Here is a 17,766-nt window from a genome sequence, read left to right as displayed (position 1 = left end):
CCTGTTTCAAGTGTCATGGTACCCTCCCCTGGATGGGCCAACTGCCCTGTCACTGTGCTATATTTTAGCAGGCATTTTGCTTTGTATTTGGTGAAAGGTTAAGACTCCCTCGTACACCTTCCAGGACATTCATGGTGCTGGGAGAAAGACAATCCAGCAACACTCACCCCCAAACACATCTCCGTTCTGGTAGCTCTTGCCCTTCTGAGTTTCCTCTTCGTTTTGAACAGTAGACACATGCTTGGCGGAGGCACAGCCCATAGCTTCATTCAGACAGCTCCAGCTGCACCGAACCACAGATCATCTCTAGCAACGCCCGCTCATCCTCGCAGAAATAATCCACCTTCCTGCTCGGCTCTCACGTGCCCTTCACCTAAACACGGCCAAAGAGAGAGGAAAACATTCACACAAGGTACCCTCGACACGGCGAGCTTCAAGGAGATAAAAAATGGAGTTTGTGAGGAGGAGCACAAGGGCACAGCCTCCACGGCCTTAGGCTGCTGAAACCATATTCCTTAAGAGCTGGTACAGGCAGGTCATGATAAAGGTACCTCCACCCTGCCCTGGGACAGAGCAGTTGAACTCAAAAGCCTCTTCCAGCCTGATTCTTTAAGCCATGGCTTGAAGAAAGTAAAGTGCAGATCTGTTTCCCACCCAGCCAGCTATTCTCACAGAACGCAGAGGGTTTTGGGAGAGGAGATAAGAAACCATCAATATCTGCTCCTCCTGCTCCTTTTACCAATCTACCCATCGAGCCAGATTTCTTAAAAGCATTTTACTGATTAAGAGTTGCTAATTGTGAGTGTTTGTACAAAATAACTCCTCTAAATCAATTAAAGATCTCGTGTTCCCAGATGTGAAAGGCGATAGTCAGCTGTATTATCTTTTCTCTACGTGTTCATTATTCTACTCAATCCATAAAACCTCCATCGCTCAAAAAGACAACCACCCCCATTTTAAGATAGAATAACACTCCCTGAACAGTCCAGATGTCACATAAAACAAAAGGGAAAAGAAAAATCTAATCCAGAACTGTAATATTTTAGGTTAAAAAGAAATTCAAATTCATGAACTGTATATTGCTAAATGGTTCTGCACTGGAACAAAAGCTACCTCAAAGTTTGGAGAGATGACCTGGTTTGCCTTTCAAACCAGCCAGACTTTTCAGAAGAAAGAAAAGTGAGAAACTCCCCCTTTTGCCAATTTTTTTAGCTCAGCTATAGCATAAGATCATACACACAATTTCTTAATTCATTACTTCTGAGCATGTACTTTACAAGGCTGTGGCTCATTTTGCTCCACGCTGACAATTTAATGTGTAACATCAGACAAGCACTCTTACCTGGGACAGGGAGAGTTGGAGCGAGGTGATCTTTAAAGTCCATTCCAACCCAAAGCATTCTCTGACACAGCAGTACCCATTCCAGCAGAAATGTGTAATCCCAAGGGATGTGGTGACCTTCCTTTCCCTGAGCACTCAGCACTGGGCAGGTCAGTGACACACCAGCATATGGTCTAGGGGGGCTCTGCTCCTGCCTCCGCAGGGATTTTCCTGCCCCTCCCCAAAGCCACAGACATGAGGATGTGGCAGCCAGGCTCAGAGCGATTCCATTTAGCAGACCATGGCTTTCACCAAGCAAGGGGAAGGACTCTAGATGCAAAACCACCTCTAACTCCTACTCACAGCTAGCTTCCCCCTTCTCTGCACAGAGCAGTGCTTCTGCTCCACTTGGCAAGGGTGTCCCAGACATGCAATGTGTATCTGCTAACCCCTGTTCCCAGCAGCCACCCCTCCCTAGTTTTATTTCAGTACATCCCCCAACATGCTCTACTTTCTTCCTTCTCTTATACGTGCACACCTGAGCCTGAATCTCTTATTGCTCCATCCTTCTCTCCCCCCTTAGACAAAGCTAATTATTCATTCCAAAACCCAGATTTTATAGGATCACAGAAAGGCCTGGGTTGGGAGGGAGTTTGAACTCATCTCGTTGCAACCTCTGCCATGGGCAGGGACACCTCCCACTATCCCAGGCTGCTCCAAGCCCCATCCAACCTGGCCTTGGACACTTCCAGGGCAGCCAATGTTTTGGGCAATTAACACCAGGCATTGTTGCAGTGAGTGGAAGGGAGTGAGCACACCCCTCTGGAGCGATTTTTTTAACCCTACATGGTTACATAACTTTGCCCCATCCCAGAAAACCTGGATTTTACAGGAAAAGTCACTACAAAGCCAGGGAAGTTCCTCAGTTTCTGCAGTTCAGGGAGGGTCACAGCTGACAGTTCATCCCCTCCTCTGTTCAAGTAGCAGCCTGCACTAAGGTCTTCATCTCACTGTTGGGGGGAAACAAGGATCCAGAGGGATTTAAAGCATCAGCCAGGCAGTGCTTGGAGATAGGTAAAGACACACAGGGGTGTGGGAGAAGGAGGAGAAATAGCAGACTGGGAGAGGGAACTGCTACCTGGACTGGAAATGAAACGGGGACTTTCTTCCCAGAGGACATCAATTTGGTTGAAGACAAAAGCTTTTAATGGACCAGCTGAAACAAATGAGGGGGTAAACACGATCAACAGAGTCCTTGCTTCAGATTTCAGAGAAAAGCAGGAGCCTCCAGGCTCCAGACAGAGCCTGAAAACACTGACTTCTGGTTTAAAATACAACCAGTAGTATTATTCCAGGGAAAAGGGTGTGGCCAGCTATAGGAAAAGGAGCAAGGGAAGGCTTGATGCAACGCTGGAAAGGATGTGGAGGTGTTTGGGTGAGACCTGGGTAGGAGGCTGTCGTGGGGGAATTACTGCCTACCACAGCTCAGCACCTCTGAGCAGAACTGCAGGCACAGAAGTACCTGTTGAATGAATTATGCTCCTGCCATATTCAATTATTTTTCCTGTTTCCTTTTCTGTCTCTCAGCAGGGACCGTTTACAAAAGGGAAAACAGCTGCTTAGTAATAAAACCCAAATGTATTTCACAAAGGAGCAGTGGGTTGGGTTTAGGAAGGAGATTTTTTATGAAGCTTTATACAGCCAGCATGCAGCACAACAAATTGCAAAATAATTATTGATTAGTGCCCAGGATGGTGATGGTCCCAGGACCACTGAGCTGCATGAACAATCAGGAGCAAGGAGATATAGAACAGGAATGCAGAAGGATAAAGCTCTTTGCGGGAGAAAAGGAAGAAATATCCACTGTCAAATCTCTCCCGCAGCATTTTGGTAGCACACATCAACCTCTAAAAATATGGTCACGATTGAAAGCATGCTGTGATTAAAGGAAACAGATGGGGATACAAGAACTGGAAGTTTCACTTTTTACATTAAAGAATAGCAATCACAGCAGCACCTGAAAAAGCCATACAATTAATAGTTGGGTTACGGAGGCAAACTTCTCCTTGGTGCCAATAAACTGGGCTGAGAAAGCTATTGAGAAATGACCTCCAAGGTGAGTCTAACACACACTTCCAGGCATGTTCCTTGGACTGCTGTTAACATAGCACTGTGAACACAGGTAATAAACACAACCCAGGGATAGTAGAGGATTTAATACCAAGAACAGAGTGGGAGGAAAGCAGCATTAATTTCACAGGGGATGCAATCCGGTACAGGGCAGCACGATGCTCTCCAGCCTTGGGAGACCTCCCCTGCCTGAGGACCAGAGCCCTCAGGGACGAGGTTTGGGAATCACTCAGAAGAGAGGGGCTGGTCCTCACTCAGTGGGATGCCTGGCAAAGCTTTGGGGATGTGAAACACAGCACTTCACCCAGCAGCAGAACAACACATCCGTTCCTCCTCCTCCTCCCCCACTTGTGCACAAATGTAATCTTCCCTTTTGTCTTCCACAGCATTTGGGGGCACACATATTTTCAGAAGCCAAAAATAAAAAGAAGAAGAAAACCTCAAACCATTTGCAGTTCATGTTCACCACCCACCATCACTAATTATCAAGATTTGAGAGGCAATTTGCAGGCTCCTATCTGCAAAATGCTGGTGAGAAAAATCTCTCAGGCAGATCAAAAGTGTCTACACCACCCCCAAATGAAATGGAGCAGGTTGAGGATTAACATCTTACAGCAGGTCAGAAGAAGACTAGAGGCACTCTTAGATGCTGTGCTTTGTACCCCAAGTTTCTTCTGAGCTAAAAATGGGGGAGCTCAACTCTTAGAATAGAAAATACCTTTGGAAACCTTCAGCAATTCCTTTTTTCTTTCTTCTGAGCAATGTCTATGATGTGCTTTTTCTTTTACCAACTCTTTCATCACTTCATTAATCCACTCATTACACCCTCACCTTTATTTCTGGCGGTCAAAGGCTGCATCCTTGACAAAACACATTTTGCTTCCACAAGCGCTTCATACAAATGGAGGACTTCCAGTGTTTTACAACAAATGCATGTTAATTCTTCTATTACAACAGGTGTGTTTGTTTTCATCTTTATTGCATTGAGATAACTGATCTTGCATCATCTTCAGGCTGCAGATACATCCATAAGTTTCTTTCTGTGCTGACCACACAGGAAATCAGGTTAAAATTTCACAATGCTCAAGAGATCAAAGCAACAATTTTCATGCGACCATGAAAAACCCCTAAGCTAAAAAAGCCACATTGGCTTTTCCTATGAAACAACCTGTTCCAGGCAGACCTTGAGGATTTAACTTACTGCTACTAATTACATTATTTCCTATAAGAAATAGGCCTGTTTGATTTCCATTTCATTTTTTTACCCAAAAAGAAGAAAGCAGAAATGAATTCCAAATTTGTCCTGCACTTCTCCACTGCGACATCTCTCTTTCTCAGCTACCCTCCACCACAAAAGACAGCTTTTTGGGTTTTATTCAACAACCAAAAGACATTTTTGGAGCCAAAAAGATATCACTTTTGCCTTTGAAGTGCACCAATGGCCTAAGGAGGGAAAGAAAAAAATATTAAAAAAAAAAGTTCATATAAGGTCTCTTTCTCCTTCTTCAAATTATTCAAATTGGCACGAATAGTGCAGTTATATTGAAAATTAACCCACTGACTTGCTAAATAAGCAGGGCTAAATGAACAGCAGAATGAGTGATGCAAACACTCTAGAGCATCATCTTCCAGTGGCACTAGGGGGAAAAGAAAAGTCAAAGTGAGTGGTGACTTCTGTTCCTTGGGAGCCATGGACAGAACATGCTGCCCTCACCCCCTGGTACAAACAGCCAGGAAATGAAGCATTTTCTGCCCTTCTATCAATTGTTTGCCCCTGTCATGCTCAAGTCCTGTGTTTATTACACATTTCAGCCTCCTGCTGGGAGCAGGCTGTCCCAGAGAGCCAGGTGAGCAGAGCAGTGACTGCCTGCAAGGGGAGGGAATCAGCTGCATGCTGTAAAGCCAGGAGCACACAGAGATGGCCTGTTTCAGGTGAGAACCCAAACTTTTCAAACATATTTCATCTGCACAACCTCTGCCAAACCAGGAGCAGTACCAGAGCTGGCCTTTAACATAGAAGCAGGTACTACTCAACCAGATTTCCAAAGATTTAGGACACTTATCCAAAATATTTTCACAAAAAAACCAAGAACTTTTCATAAAAAATAAGATTTTTTTTCATAAAAAACAAGATATGACAATATGCAGAGAACACCTAAATATTTACTGCTTCTACAGCAGAGATTGCTGTGGTTGTTAGAAGGACATGACAGAGAGATATTCACAAAATCACAGAATGGTTTGGGTGGGAAGGACCTTAAAGCCCACTCCTCCATCCTACCCCTGCCATGACAGGTATCTTCCACCAGCCCAGGGTGCTCCAAGCCCTGTCCAGCCTGGCCTTGGGCACTGCCAGGGATCCAGGGGCAGCCACAGCTTCTCTGGGCACCCTGTGCCAGGGCCTGCCCACCCTCCCAGGGAGGAATTTCTTCCAAAATATCCCATCCAACCCTGCCCTCTGGCAGTTTGTAGCCATTACTTTGCCCCACACTAAAAATTACTACAGTCAACACCAGATAACTAAAAACCCACCAGCAACCACATTTAGGGATCTGATTAAAAGCAACAAGAGCTTTCCACTGACTTGAGGTGGCTTGAGGTCACTTCCTGAACCTCCAGTTTCAGGAAACAAAGATTGTTTTGTGATTTATTTCCAAAGAGATTTTGAAAATGCAGTGCTGGTGGTGGCACCTCGGGCTGAAGTGATGTGAGACACTAGACAGGACTACAGAAAAGCCAGGCTCCATTTTCAGTACGTGACTTTCTTGTGTATCTAAGAATAATCTCCAGCATTTACCGTAATGGGAAGGTAGCTCAAGCACCTCTAAAGTATAAAAACAGCAAGCAATAAGCTCTCCTATTTAATTTTATTTCTGTCTTCATGGTTTAAGAGTAAGATGTGCTTTACTGAGCAGGACACAGTAAAAGGCCCTGAGGTACAGGAACAGAGATTTATGCAATATTTAATACGCTCCAAGCACAGGTCTGAGCATCATCTCCCTTTTGAAGACTCACTCCCCTTGCTCTGCCTTAATAAAGTAATTTAAAGATGCAACCATTACATCTAGGCAGTCACCATCATCATGTCAAATCACACTAAAATAATGATGTAGAAACTGCAGCCACTTCATCAACAAGACCCTCTGCTTTGGAGGAAGACCTTGAGGGATAATTACCACACTGACAAAACAGCCTTGTTCTCCTGAGCTCCTCTCACCTTCCCACCAGGGCTGAGGGATCAATCTCCACGTGTCAACACTGACTCTGGCCTGGAGCTGAGCTCTTTTAAGGACTACCCCTCTCCCAGAAAAGGCAGTGGTTTAACAAGTCTCTCCTAAAAACGTGAAGCACATACTTCCTTATTTCAACAGGAAAAGCATCAAGGGCCTAATACCACCCACTAGTGTGGTAGCAAAGACCTGAAATTTTAAGACTTGAATGTCTAATCTTCATTTTTTTTCTTCTTCCACACTTTGATTTCCTTCCCAAACTACTTCTTAATCTTTCCTGTTTGCCACCATGAAGGTAGAAATAACCACACTGAGATGGGTCCTAATGCAATTATCTGTAATTGCACATTTGTGGGGTCTCACCTCCCTTTAACCCACTGATTTATCATAACAGCTCTACAACAAAAAGCCCCACAGTCAGCTGACTGGTTATTCCCTAGAAAGCTCTTAAAAATATCCACAAATGAGACAACAGACCCTGGCATCTCTCTCCACCTCCAGCTCCATCAATGAATGATGAATACAGCAGCAATTCACCTCTCTGCTCAAAAACCCAGCACAGGAAACTGCTTTGACTTTACCTTGAATATACACTCTCCAGTTATGCTGTGTGCTTCCAGCTTCCACCTGGAGACCTTTCCTTGCATGCTGGTAAGCTTGGCCAAACAGCATGTCTGGGCCAAATTCCTGCCCGCAGAGGAAGGGGAAAGCAGCTGCACGCTGGAGGGGGGTGGCTGGATGTCCCTGGATGTCTCTGCACCCACGCTGAGCCCACAACCCGCCCCCACCTCGCTTCCAAGGCATTTTTCATCCAAAGAACTACAGCAAGAGCTACTTTATGTGCCACTGAGGATAAACATAACACAGAACAACTGAGCTATGCAGAAGCCAAGGGGCTGAGATGCTGGGGACCTACTGCTAATGTGCCAGCAAGGAAACATTTGCCATATGTACGTCTGCTGCTGTGCAATTAGAGGATAGAGCAGTTTCAAGGGGCCTCCTCTTTTGGCAAATGAGCTACAGAAATAAGAAATCTTTCTTCACTAACCTGATAACACTTAAATGACAGAATAAGTGCAGGGATGCTGCTCAAAACCACAGGAGGTGACTCATCCAGGCTGCTGAGGAGTGATCCCAGCACAGGCACCCAATTCCATGCACATCTGCCTCCTCCATGGCTCAACCAGCAGCTGCAATCTTGCTAAAAATCAGCAGGTACAAGTCAGAATAAGAGCTAACAAAGCAGCTCACTTCACTCTTAGCTCTTCTGAACAACTGCATAATATTTCTACTGTTATTTTAATGATTTCCTAACTGTAGTTCTGGGGAAATGGCACAAGCAGGAATGAAAGGGATGCACATTGCCATCTGCATTCCCAAAATGACACTACTGACTGCTCCCTCCTGCTTTGCAGGATAGCTCCTCAGCATCAAGGAGGAGAACACAGGATTTTTTGGTGCTGAAGGCCACAGTACCTGAATGTTTGTGCTGGTATAGTTTGACCCAAGAGCCCTATGCCATATGCTATTCAATCTCATACCCTATCCCACAGGTTATCCCTGAGAATCCCCAGCTGGGAGGGGAGCTGAGAAAGCAGGCTGTGCTCTGAAAGCAGCAGAGCTTCAGAAACCTCCAGCCCAGAACAGGGAGCTGGAAAAACACAGGTGAGAGAGGAACCAGGTTCTGCTCCTGTAAAACCTGTTTTGATCCAGTCCCTACTTTCATCCCACCCCCCCCACCATGCAATACTCAGAGGAGCTTCTGAACATCCCTGATGGAGGAAAAACATTTCCTTCAACACAGATTTAGGAGTTTACTCCAGTCCCAGCTTTGGGTAGTGTCTTTCTCCTTTCTTTAATTTTAAAAAACGTCTTAGAACATCATCAGTTACAGTTCCATGGTGAGATGCTGAATGGATAGTCCATAACCAAGCCTAGACATTCACAAAATAACATCTAAACCATGTTTCAGCCTATGATATAAATAAATGAGCAAGCAGACTAGCCAAAGCCAATTGCAATATTTTCAGTTCATGTTAACACAGTTATAAGTCAAACACAACCAGCCAGGGCAGAACTGGATCAGTGGCACAGGAGAGGGAGGGCTGCAGATCTCTCCTCCCACTGATGACAAGGAGCAGCCAAGACAGCAACAGACCTCACAAGGATTTAGAACACAGAAACCAGCTTCTGTCTTTTTTTAACTACCTACATCTTATTCCAGCTGGCAGCACCCTGTTTCTGTATTTTGACTTAATGTTACATTTCCCAAAAGTGACCACAATAATTTTCTGCGTATAGGGAGCTGGGCCCTCTTCTGCATTTCCTACACCTGTATAGTGCTCTTCAGCTCTGAGCCACAGTTTAAGCCACCTGTTTGAACTCAAAACCCACCATTTAAAACCAACTGTGTATAAAGCACAACTTTCTGTCTGATGGTGCAAACTTTTCCTGGATACCACCTGCATACCACCTGGATACCACCTGCAGAATAGTAATGATGATGCAATTTTTGGTACATAAAGAGGTTTAAGAACCACCCTGAGAGCATTTACACCTCACCCACGAGTCCCAGCTCAGCAAAACCCATGCAGCAAAGGGATACAGCCATCCTTTTGGAAAGGTCTGTTAGATATTGGTTAGATATTGAGTTAGATTCAGCAGCAATGCATGCAAACACCATGCCAGGGCTTCCTGCATGCACAGCATGGCTGCAGGGGCTGCAGAAGGCATTACATAATGTAAGTCATCCTTGCAAAGTGTGTGTGTGCCTTCACATCTGTGCAGGAACAGTGAAGGGCATAGAGTTATCTGTGCTGCTCACCACCAAAAACTGAAACTGGAGCTGACCTGGCAACCAGGGACCACCCAAAACTATTCTGAGTCCTGCTTCCAAGTCCTTTTAGGCAGCACACAGAACATAACCCACTGAGGAGTGAGCAGGGGGTCCCATGTCAGCCCAGCTGTGGGACTGGGAAGCTTCTGGATGCAGGGAGATGAACTGGTGGCTCGTGGTCCTGCAGTTGTGAAAGGTCTGTCACTGAGCAGGGGCAGGCTGGAGGAAATAATCCTGAAAGCACAGGAAAACGGAGTGTTCTCCCACACTGCCAGACCACAGTGGCATTTTCCTGCCAAATGGACACATGAATAGAAAGGGGGGGAAAAGCCCAGCTGGAAACAGCCTCACAGCAGTCAAAGCAAGGAGAAAATCCATACAGAGCAGGGAAAAAATACAAATTCTGCTCAGCTGTAAGAGAGGAGAAAAAATGTATTATAAATAATTGAAAAGGCTTCCAAAGACTATTGAATACAAGCAGTACGAATTGAAATGCAATAGGATTTTTTTTAAGATTTGTAGTGTCAGAACAATACAAATGGCTACAGGATCATAATTCATGTGGAAAACCCAGGTCAAAATAGGCCAGAGCAGGCATCCAAACACACTAAAGCTCTGCAGATGTTCATGCAGTTTTCTCAGGAAGAGAAACCCGATGGGGAGAAGAGTCAATGCAACACTGTTCAATTTGTGAGAGTGGGACAAAGTAATACATGGCCCCTGAAGGAATCCGAAATACGGATTGCAAAAGACTGAGGCAACTTTGAAAAGCAAGGACAGCACGAGTGCACAGTTTGTTTGGCTGGAGGAGGGACAGAGCAGGGACTGGCTCTGAGAGTGAAAAGGCATCCCCCAGGCTGGCCCACACTGGGACCCTCACTCACACCTGTGAGCAGAGGACAACATCCACAGGCAAGTGAAAATCTGACCCACCTCGCTGTTTTCATCATCCTGAGGACAACTCTGTCTCAAAAGTAGTTCCCATGTTCTTCCGCTGTGCTCCAAGCAGATCTCCCTTTTCATGGGGATCAACTGAGCTGACCCTCTAGGAGTTAAGTCCTTCTCCTTCTGCCCCAAAGGATTCTCCTTACAATTACTTTAGTATTCAAACGTTTAAATACTGCTCTTTTTCCAGTTCTGTGTCAGTAATTACATAATGTCACTAGGTAAGGGGCCAAGGAACATGTACTTCTCTGAACCACCCACACAGCCATGAAGAATTCACCTTCAACAGCCTCCAAGCTCTACATACTTTGGCCTGCTGATAATTCAGGCAGAAACTACATGAAAACCATCACATTTCAAAAGTGCTTACACTCAAGTGTCCAAGGCCAGGCTGGATGGGGTTCTGAGCAAAGTGTTCTAGTGGAAGGTGCCCCTGCACATGGCAGGGCATGGAATGAGATGAGCTTTAAGGTCCCTTCCAATACAAACCATTCTGGGATTCTGTTATTCAGTAGCACAGCATCAGCTCAGTACTTTTGAAAGCCTCTCTAAAAGGTTGCCAAGGTTTTATGATCTTCCCCAGGGACTTGTCTCTAAAGTTTTTTTAACCCTGTCACGTTTATTAATCTGGGAAGTGAGGCAGTGTTGCTTAAATGCCGTTTGTATTTTGTCCATTGTTTTGTTGTTATTTCCCTCCTTGTGTCCAGCAAGGACTAGGTGCAGCAACCTGAGGTCTCCATGTCCAGCTCTGCAGGTCCAGCAGGACCATTCCATGGTCCAGGGTCTGTGATTCCCCGTGACAGAGACACTTGGACACAGCTGCATCGCATGTTGAAAGGCAGCTGGACACTGTCGAGCTCAAAGGCCCCTTTACTCCCACATTTAGCTTTCTGCACATGAAAACAGCAGCTGCTTTTCTGAGAGTCAATTCTGCAAACCCTTTATGGGCTTTCTCTCCCTCTTCTAGGGTCAAGTGTGAGGAGGATTCCTTTTTAAAATTAGAAAAAGAGATACGTTTATGAAGGCTGAATCAGGCTGGCTCTCTTAGATACACTTTCATTATGCTAGGAAAGCAATACTGAGACTAAATTCAAAAAACACTGAATTGGATATTAAAAAGAAGGAGGGGGAAAATAAAGGAAAATGGGAGAGCCAATTGTGCAATGTGCAAGGTCCTGCAGACTGAGCACCTCCCTCCCAAACCCATGACTGGGATGGTCATGGCTGTGCAAGGAGCTGTAGCTGGAATCTGATTCAATGTTATTTGCAAGAAAAATCATTTAACTGAGTCCAGTTCCCTGGAACAGCATTTAACTCAAAACAACACAACTGTAAATGCTGGTGTCATTTATAGCACCTGTAAATCATCCACTGCCAGACAACTGATAAACCCAGGCTCAGGAAAATCAGCATCCAGAGCAATATGCACCAAAACACCATAAATCTTTCTCACTATTACTGTATTTTTCCATTCCCATGTCATAAGTGAATTCCATGCAAATGAATTATAATACTGTAGCTGAGCACTTACCAATTATATTTTAAACAGACTATTTAAAGGTGCCTTTATCCCACTGCAAAAAACATCAAGACAGCAACAGCAGAGAAGCCTCCACCCCAGAAATAATAACTGGATTCTTCTGTCTTGACTTTGTTTCTCTTCAGTTGCATGTTTTATAATTAAAAATTACATGACAGAAAGCCACTATTTTCCCATCTCCAGTGAATCATTTAATACATATGTCAATGCTCATAAAAAAAACCCTTACTGCATCCAGGTGAAGTTGACAGCCTCAAAACTCCAAAGGCTAAATCCAGAATATCACTGTGAGAACCTGAAGCTAAAAACCAGCAAGGACAGAAACATTGTCTCTGGTTCATCAAGAGCAACCAGTTTCTGTTCAAGGCCAGCCTGGACAGGGCTTGGAGCAACCTGGGCTAGTGGAAGATGTACACCATGGCAGTGGGTAGAATGAGATGGGATCCTTCCCAACCCAAACTATTCTAGGATTCTATGACAGGTTTTAAAATATGCTGAAATAAAAACTAAAAATTTTATGTTTTCCCTGATTTTTTTTCCTCACTTCTCCATGGCTAAAAGAGAAGCAAAGTCTAAATGCTCAGGTTTACCAAAAAAATGCTGTTAAGTTTAAAAGCAAAAATAAAAATACCTCAGGACATTCTGCCCAGAAATCATTGCACTTTGCCTTCTGATAGGCAGCTTTCTGTAATGCACCACTCCCTCATCTCCTTCCTCTGCTGCGTGGTAACACCTGAGCCCTCCCTATTTATGAGGGACGTGGTTTTACACCAGCACCAGCACCCCTGCAAGGGCTTTGTCAACACAGCCAGACCCAGTGCTTGGTCTCCTCTGGAGACCTGCCAGAGCAGCTCACGAGGAATCCGAGCAGCACGAGAAGCAGTTTTGATAAGGAATTAAGTGAAATCATCTTTGTGCTGCACCAATATCATCCTGCCTCCTCAGAGTGGAAGTGACTGCTTACTGAGATGGAAGAGACCCTCTGAAGTCCACCAAAACACCAGGGAAGGAGACAAATGCCATGGGAAGAAGGGGAGAAGTTGCTTAGCAACTCTCTTATTCTGACAGCCAGTTGGATGAAAGAAGCTGAAAAGATAAAGGTAAAGGAATTAAACATACAAACTTTGTCTTCTCCAAGGTCCTCAGCTGACCTGAGTCACATTACTCAGATGGTTTTTGATGGGCTAAATCAGCCTGTACCAGATGCAGGGCAAAATTAACAGGAATCAGCTACCCAATGAAGAAATAAAGCAGCAGAAATCTTGGGAAGGCACACTTGATCACCATCAGGATCTACACAAAGCAGCCACTTGGATTTCCATACACAAGTGCCAACAACTTCCTCTCAGGCAGGCCAAAAAGGGAGTTTCTGAGCAAGCACCAGAGATCAAACTTTAAATACGGCCAAGATGCCAAATCAGGCCCAGCAGCTCCTGGGGCATTTGCCAGCCAGCACCAGCTGGAATGGAGGCTATAACCCCAACAGCTCAGTTAATCCTCTCTTTTTAGGCCATAAAAAGATCTTGTAGAGGCCTCTGAATTCCAAGAACAAATTATCACGTTAAGTTAAAATGTGACAGGAGGAATGATGTTGGTGCTCACAGATCCCAGGGCTTAAAGCTGGGCTTTCCAGCAGCTGGGCAACATACAGATCCCCCAGCTGAGATCCAACAGAACAAGGGAGTTACTTGATGCAAATGAGTGTTTCTGTAGATACAGTGGTTTAAAAATAAAAATATTGATTTTTGCTACTATTGACACAGAGCATCCATCCGCATGTAACTAGTGCATTTCAGTCTATAACATAACTGATAAAAGTGTAATGGAACATTAATCTTAATTTAGGGTTAAGTGCCTTATGGGGGGGGAGGAGGGGAGGATCTGATTTTATATAAGCCAAAGTACAGCCTCAGAGAGAGACATTAAAAGATTTTTTATCAGTGTATAAAAACCAAGACTGGTATTTCAGAGCACAGCAGACTTATTCATAAGGAGAAGAGTAGGTAATCCAATTTTACATGATAAAATCCCAAACTTTTTTATTTTCATCATGGCACTTAGCTTCCCTCAATGGTTTGAGAGTGAAAAGCCAGCCCAGGCTGGCAATTTCCCCCTGAGCCCCCAGGACTTCTTTCTCTCCCTGCAAGCTGCCACACACCCTCACAGAATACCAATGACATGGGATGGGACAACTGGGAACCAAACCCAGGGGCTCCTGGGGAACAGGCCAGCACAGCACAGCAATAAAATCTGTTCATTTTAGCAAATTAAACTAAATGAGGTAAATACACTGCCCTGGTCCCTTCTCACTGCACAGGGAGGAATTAATGGGTGCATTACAGGCAGAGCTCGAGGTGCATGGTGTGCTCCTGACACCTCCCTGCTCCCCACTTAGCAAGAACATGGTTGATTGGTTGATATAAAGCCATAAATGATTGATTTTACTCACAATTTACCTGGGAAAAATATTCCATTTCCCATCCAAGCCAGCTAGAATGGGAAACACTCTGGAAAGATCTTGAAAATTATAGACTGATCAGCCTTACAAGTTGTTTGAAATCAGAATTAATTAATGATAGTGTTTGAAAGCAACTAGAGAAAGATGTTAAACCAAGAAATTTTAAGCTTCAGTCAGAGAAGTCAGAGTGCTTGGTTTTTTGGGATAAAGAAAATGTCATGTTACTTGAACATTCAAAAGCCAGGGACAGTGACTTGAAGGAGCTTTGTTGGAGATACCTGGGAAGTGGCTTGGAAGGAACCTCAGAATGTTACCTGGCCTGCCAGAGGGAAAAGAAGAGGGAAATCTTCACAGGAGCAAGTTCACCCTCAAGAGGACGCCAGCATAATGAATGTCAGCATAGGCAAAGAACTCCTCTGGGAACACTCCGGAGCCAGAGCCTAAGCTGGGCCTGGTGACTGGTCCTATGACCTCCCTAGTCCTCATTAATCCACTCCAGTCACGCAGCAATCAACTTCAGTGACAAAAAACACCCCAAAACCCCACAGCAGCATTCATCCTTGAATCCAGATATGGGCTAAAACACATTTCCTGCAAGGAGTGGCCAAGGAAGAGCTATACATGATGGGTGGTACTAAAGTGCAAATTCATCAAGACTAGAGAAAATGGCAAAATCCCAAGGGGCCAGAGAACAGCCAGATAATTAAGATGCCTGAACTTGAAATAAACTTATCTTGACAAGCACAAGGTAACACAGATTAGAAGGAATAATGTACAACTGTGATGCAGGCTTTACCGTAGACAACTAATGACGATGTATCATTGGGATTCAGAAAACTCGGTGAAAACCTGACAAAAAACAAGACATACAGCTAGATCAGCACTGTGATATTTTATTTCTTGCCTTCATTTCATTATTAACCACAGGATATTCTGAATACTGAGTTAAAATACTTTTTAAAAACTACATCAAAACATTTGTACTGATTTGTATAGCAGGATGAGCTGTAACAGCTACAATCCTGATCACCAAAATAAAATGTATCTCACAATCATCCTCACACAGACTTTGTTTATGCACATCAACAGTCAACTGGTCTCACCAGCAGAAGGCTTCACCCTGATAGACTGTAATTCAGTAGATCTCTCACTAATTCTAAAAAGCCCTCTTGAAGGCACAGCACCATTTCACAGCAAGTTCTAGTCACGGAAAACACCCTGGAGAGGTGTCAGGATGTGGCATCGTAACATGCCAGGCAGCTCTTGCAGATTATGCCTGCTTCATACAATCTCTGGTGAAAGCCCCATGAGCCCCTCGCTGCTGGCACTCTATTAGCAGACCCATGAGCTGCAGCTCCTCTTCCCCAATTTCCACCAACCAGGGGATGTTGTTTACCCAGATTAAATTTCCATGCTCAGCATGAGAGACTCCATATGCACCCCCCGATGCCTTCCCTAAGAGGGAGGCATTTGTATTCCTGAGCAGCATCACAGTCAGCTTATGCTCCCAGACAGCTCCTTGCCAACAGCCCTTCATTAAGTCTTCAACTCAACCCTAAGCATCCCCTTCCACGAGCTGCCCTGTCAATGGATGCTCTCCCTGTAAAGAAGCATCGTATTTTGTACAAGGAGGCTCAGTCAAAACAGCAGAGCAAGGAGAGCTGAAAAACAATCCTGACTGGCACATTTCCTCCCACTTCCCCAGACTGAGGGCAATGCACTCTTCCCACTTGGATCATTTCCTGTTGGTCCCACACACCGAGTCCGTACATTTTCACTCATCTCGCAGTAAGAGTTACTTGAATTTCCTTTTTTCAAGGAGTATTTTTGTCACAGTGCAGCTGGGGCTGCCATAATATATTTTTGGACTGCTTTTTTAGCCTAGAAAACCTCTGGAGTAAAAACCCTACATGAGCTTTTTTTTTTTTTCCCCCCTCTCCTTCGACATTTTACGAAAGTTCTTTAGATGTTTCAAACAAATTACTGCTGGGAAGTAAAAAGGGAAAAGCCCAGCCACCTTCAGCTCCTCCAGATACCCTCTTGGTTCAGAGAGCAAAATTAGTATCTTCCAACTCCCCAAGGTAAATCCAACTCCCCGAGGCAAATCTAGGACAATTCATGAATGAGCAAGGGAGCAGAAGCCGTGGGCACCTCTGAATATCTGCTCCTGTGCTCCCCTACATCTTCCCCTCTGGCATGAAAATGTCACAAAGGTGTATCTGCCCATACAAATATATATAAAAAGTATGTGTACACACACACATATATATAAAAATTTATGTGTGTATATCCTATAAAGGAAAACAAAGCATCTAGAAGGCACCAAGTTGCACATCTTTGCATTTCAAAACCAGGATTCCTAAAAATGCCAGTCCTTACCTCCTCCTCCTCCCCTGGTGCCAGGCTCTCTCAGTTCAAACAGATTTAAGAGCACTTTGTGCCAGAGCTTCTGCCAACTGGTTTCCAGGACAGAAAACATCTCTCATTCTCTTAAACATCAGAATTACTTTCCAGAGGGGCTGCAAGGCAAACTTTAAAACAACTTTCCGGTCAATTATCCCAACACTGGTTTTTAAAACATTTTCCAAAACCATTGCAAATACTTCCCCTGATTAAAAAAGCTGCATTTATTTATTGCCTTTAACCTAAACCTCAAGTGATGTTGATTAATATTAATCCAAATGAGATCTCCCCCTCTAAATAACAACACTGTATGGACCTTCTAAATTAAAGCAGTATATTCTGTGACTGTGCAGCTCTCCTCCAAGAAGCTGGGAAGAACTGCCTGCAGGACAGGAAGGATGGGGTGGGGAGGAAGGGCCCATAACCCTTGTGACACGTGCATGTCAAGCTCCCCATGCCAAGGCACTCCCAATGACTCCAGATGAATTTCCAGTACTCCTGGGAGCCTTCATTTCTGACAGAAACAGCCCCAGCCTTCAGATTTATGTAATTTCTCCTCGATGCCAAGCAACAGCCTCTGCTGAGCTGTGTTCTGATGGTTCAGGTTAAGAATAAGCCGTGAAATCACAGCACAATTCCAGATGCCGAGCAAAGAAACGGCTGCACCCTACCGGGGTTCTGCTCTCCAGGGCTTCCCAAACATGAGATGACAAATATAAAGGATTGTTAAGACTTTCAGTGCCTGGCTGAGCAGCAGATTCACAGGACAAAGTAAAGCGTCTTGCAACAGAGCAAACACCTTTGGTTGCAACAAATAATAATAATAATAATAATACAGGCTTTAATTAAAACACAGCTCTCCAGGAATATCAGTTTGGTAGCTACTATGAAAGTACATCACTT

General features: G+C 44.5%; 1 protein-coding gene across 3 annotated transcripts in view; it reads right to left on the bottom strand.

Moving 5' to 3' along the window:
* The window catches only part of C9H1orf21 (chromosome 9 C1orf21 homolog), a 105,687-nt gene that overhangs the window by 62,139 nt on the left and 25,782 nt on the right, over positions 1-17,766 (bottom strand). For all 3 annotated transcript variants that reach the window (XM_053951146.1, XM_053951147.1, XM_053951148.1), the window contains exon 2: positions 168-373. In XM_053951146.1, the coding sequence (XP_053807121.1) occupies positions 168-261 (94 nt within the window). In that variant the 5' untranslated portion in view covers positions 262-373. The remainder of the gene's footprint in view (positions 1-167; positions 374-17,766) is intronic.

This window comes from Vidua chalybeata, chromosome 9 (genome assembly GCF_026979565.1).
Source record: "Vidua chalybeata isolate OUT-0048 chromosome 9, bVidCha1 merged haplotype, whole genome shotgun sequence".
NCBI classification, from domain to species: Eukaryota; Metazoa; Chordata; class Aves; order Passeriformes; family Viduidae; genus Vidua; species Vidua chalybeata.
The sequence above is the reverse complement of the archived record's forward strand: the minus strand, read 5'-3'. Positions and strand labels throughout refer to the sequence as shown.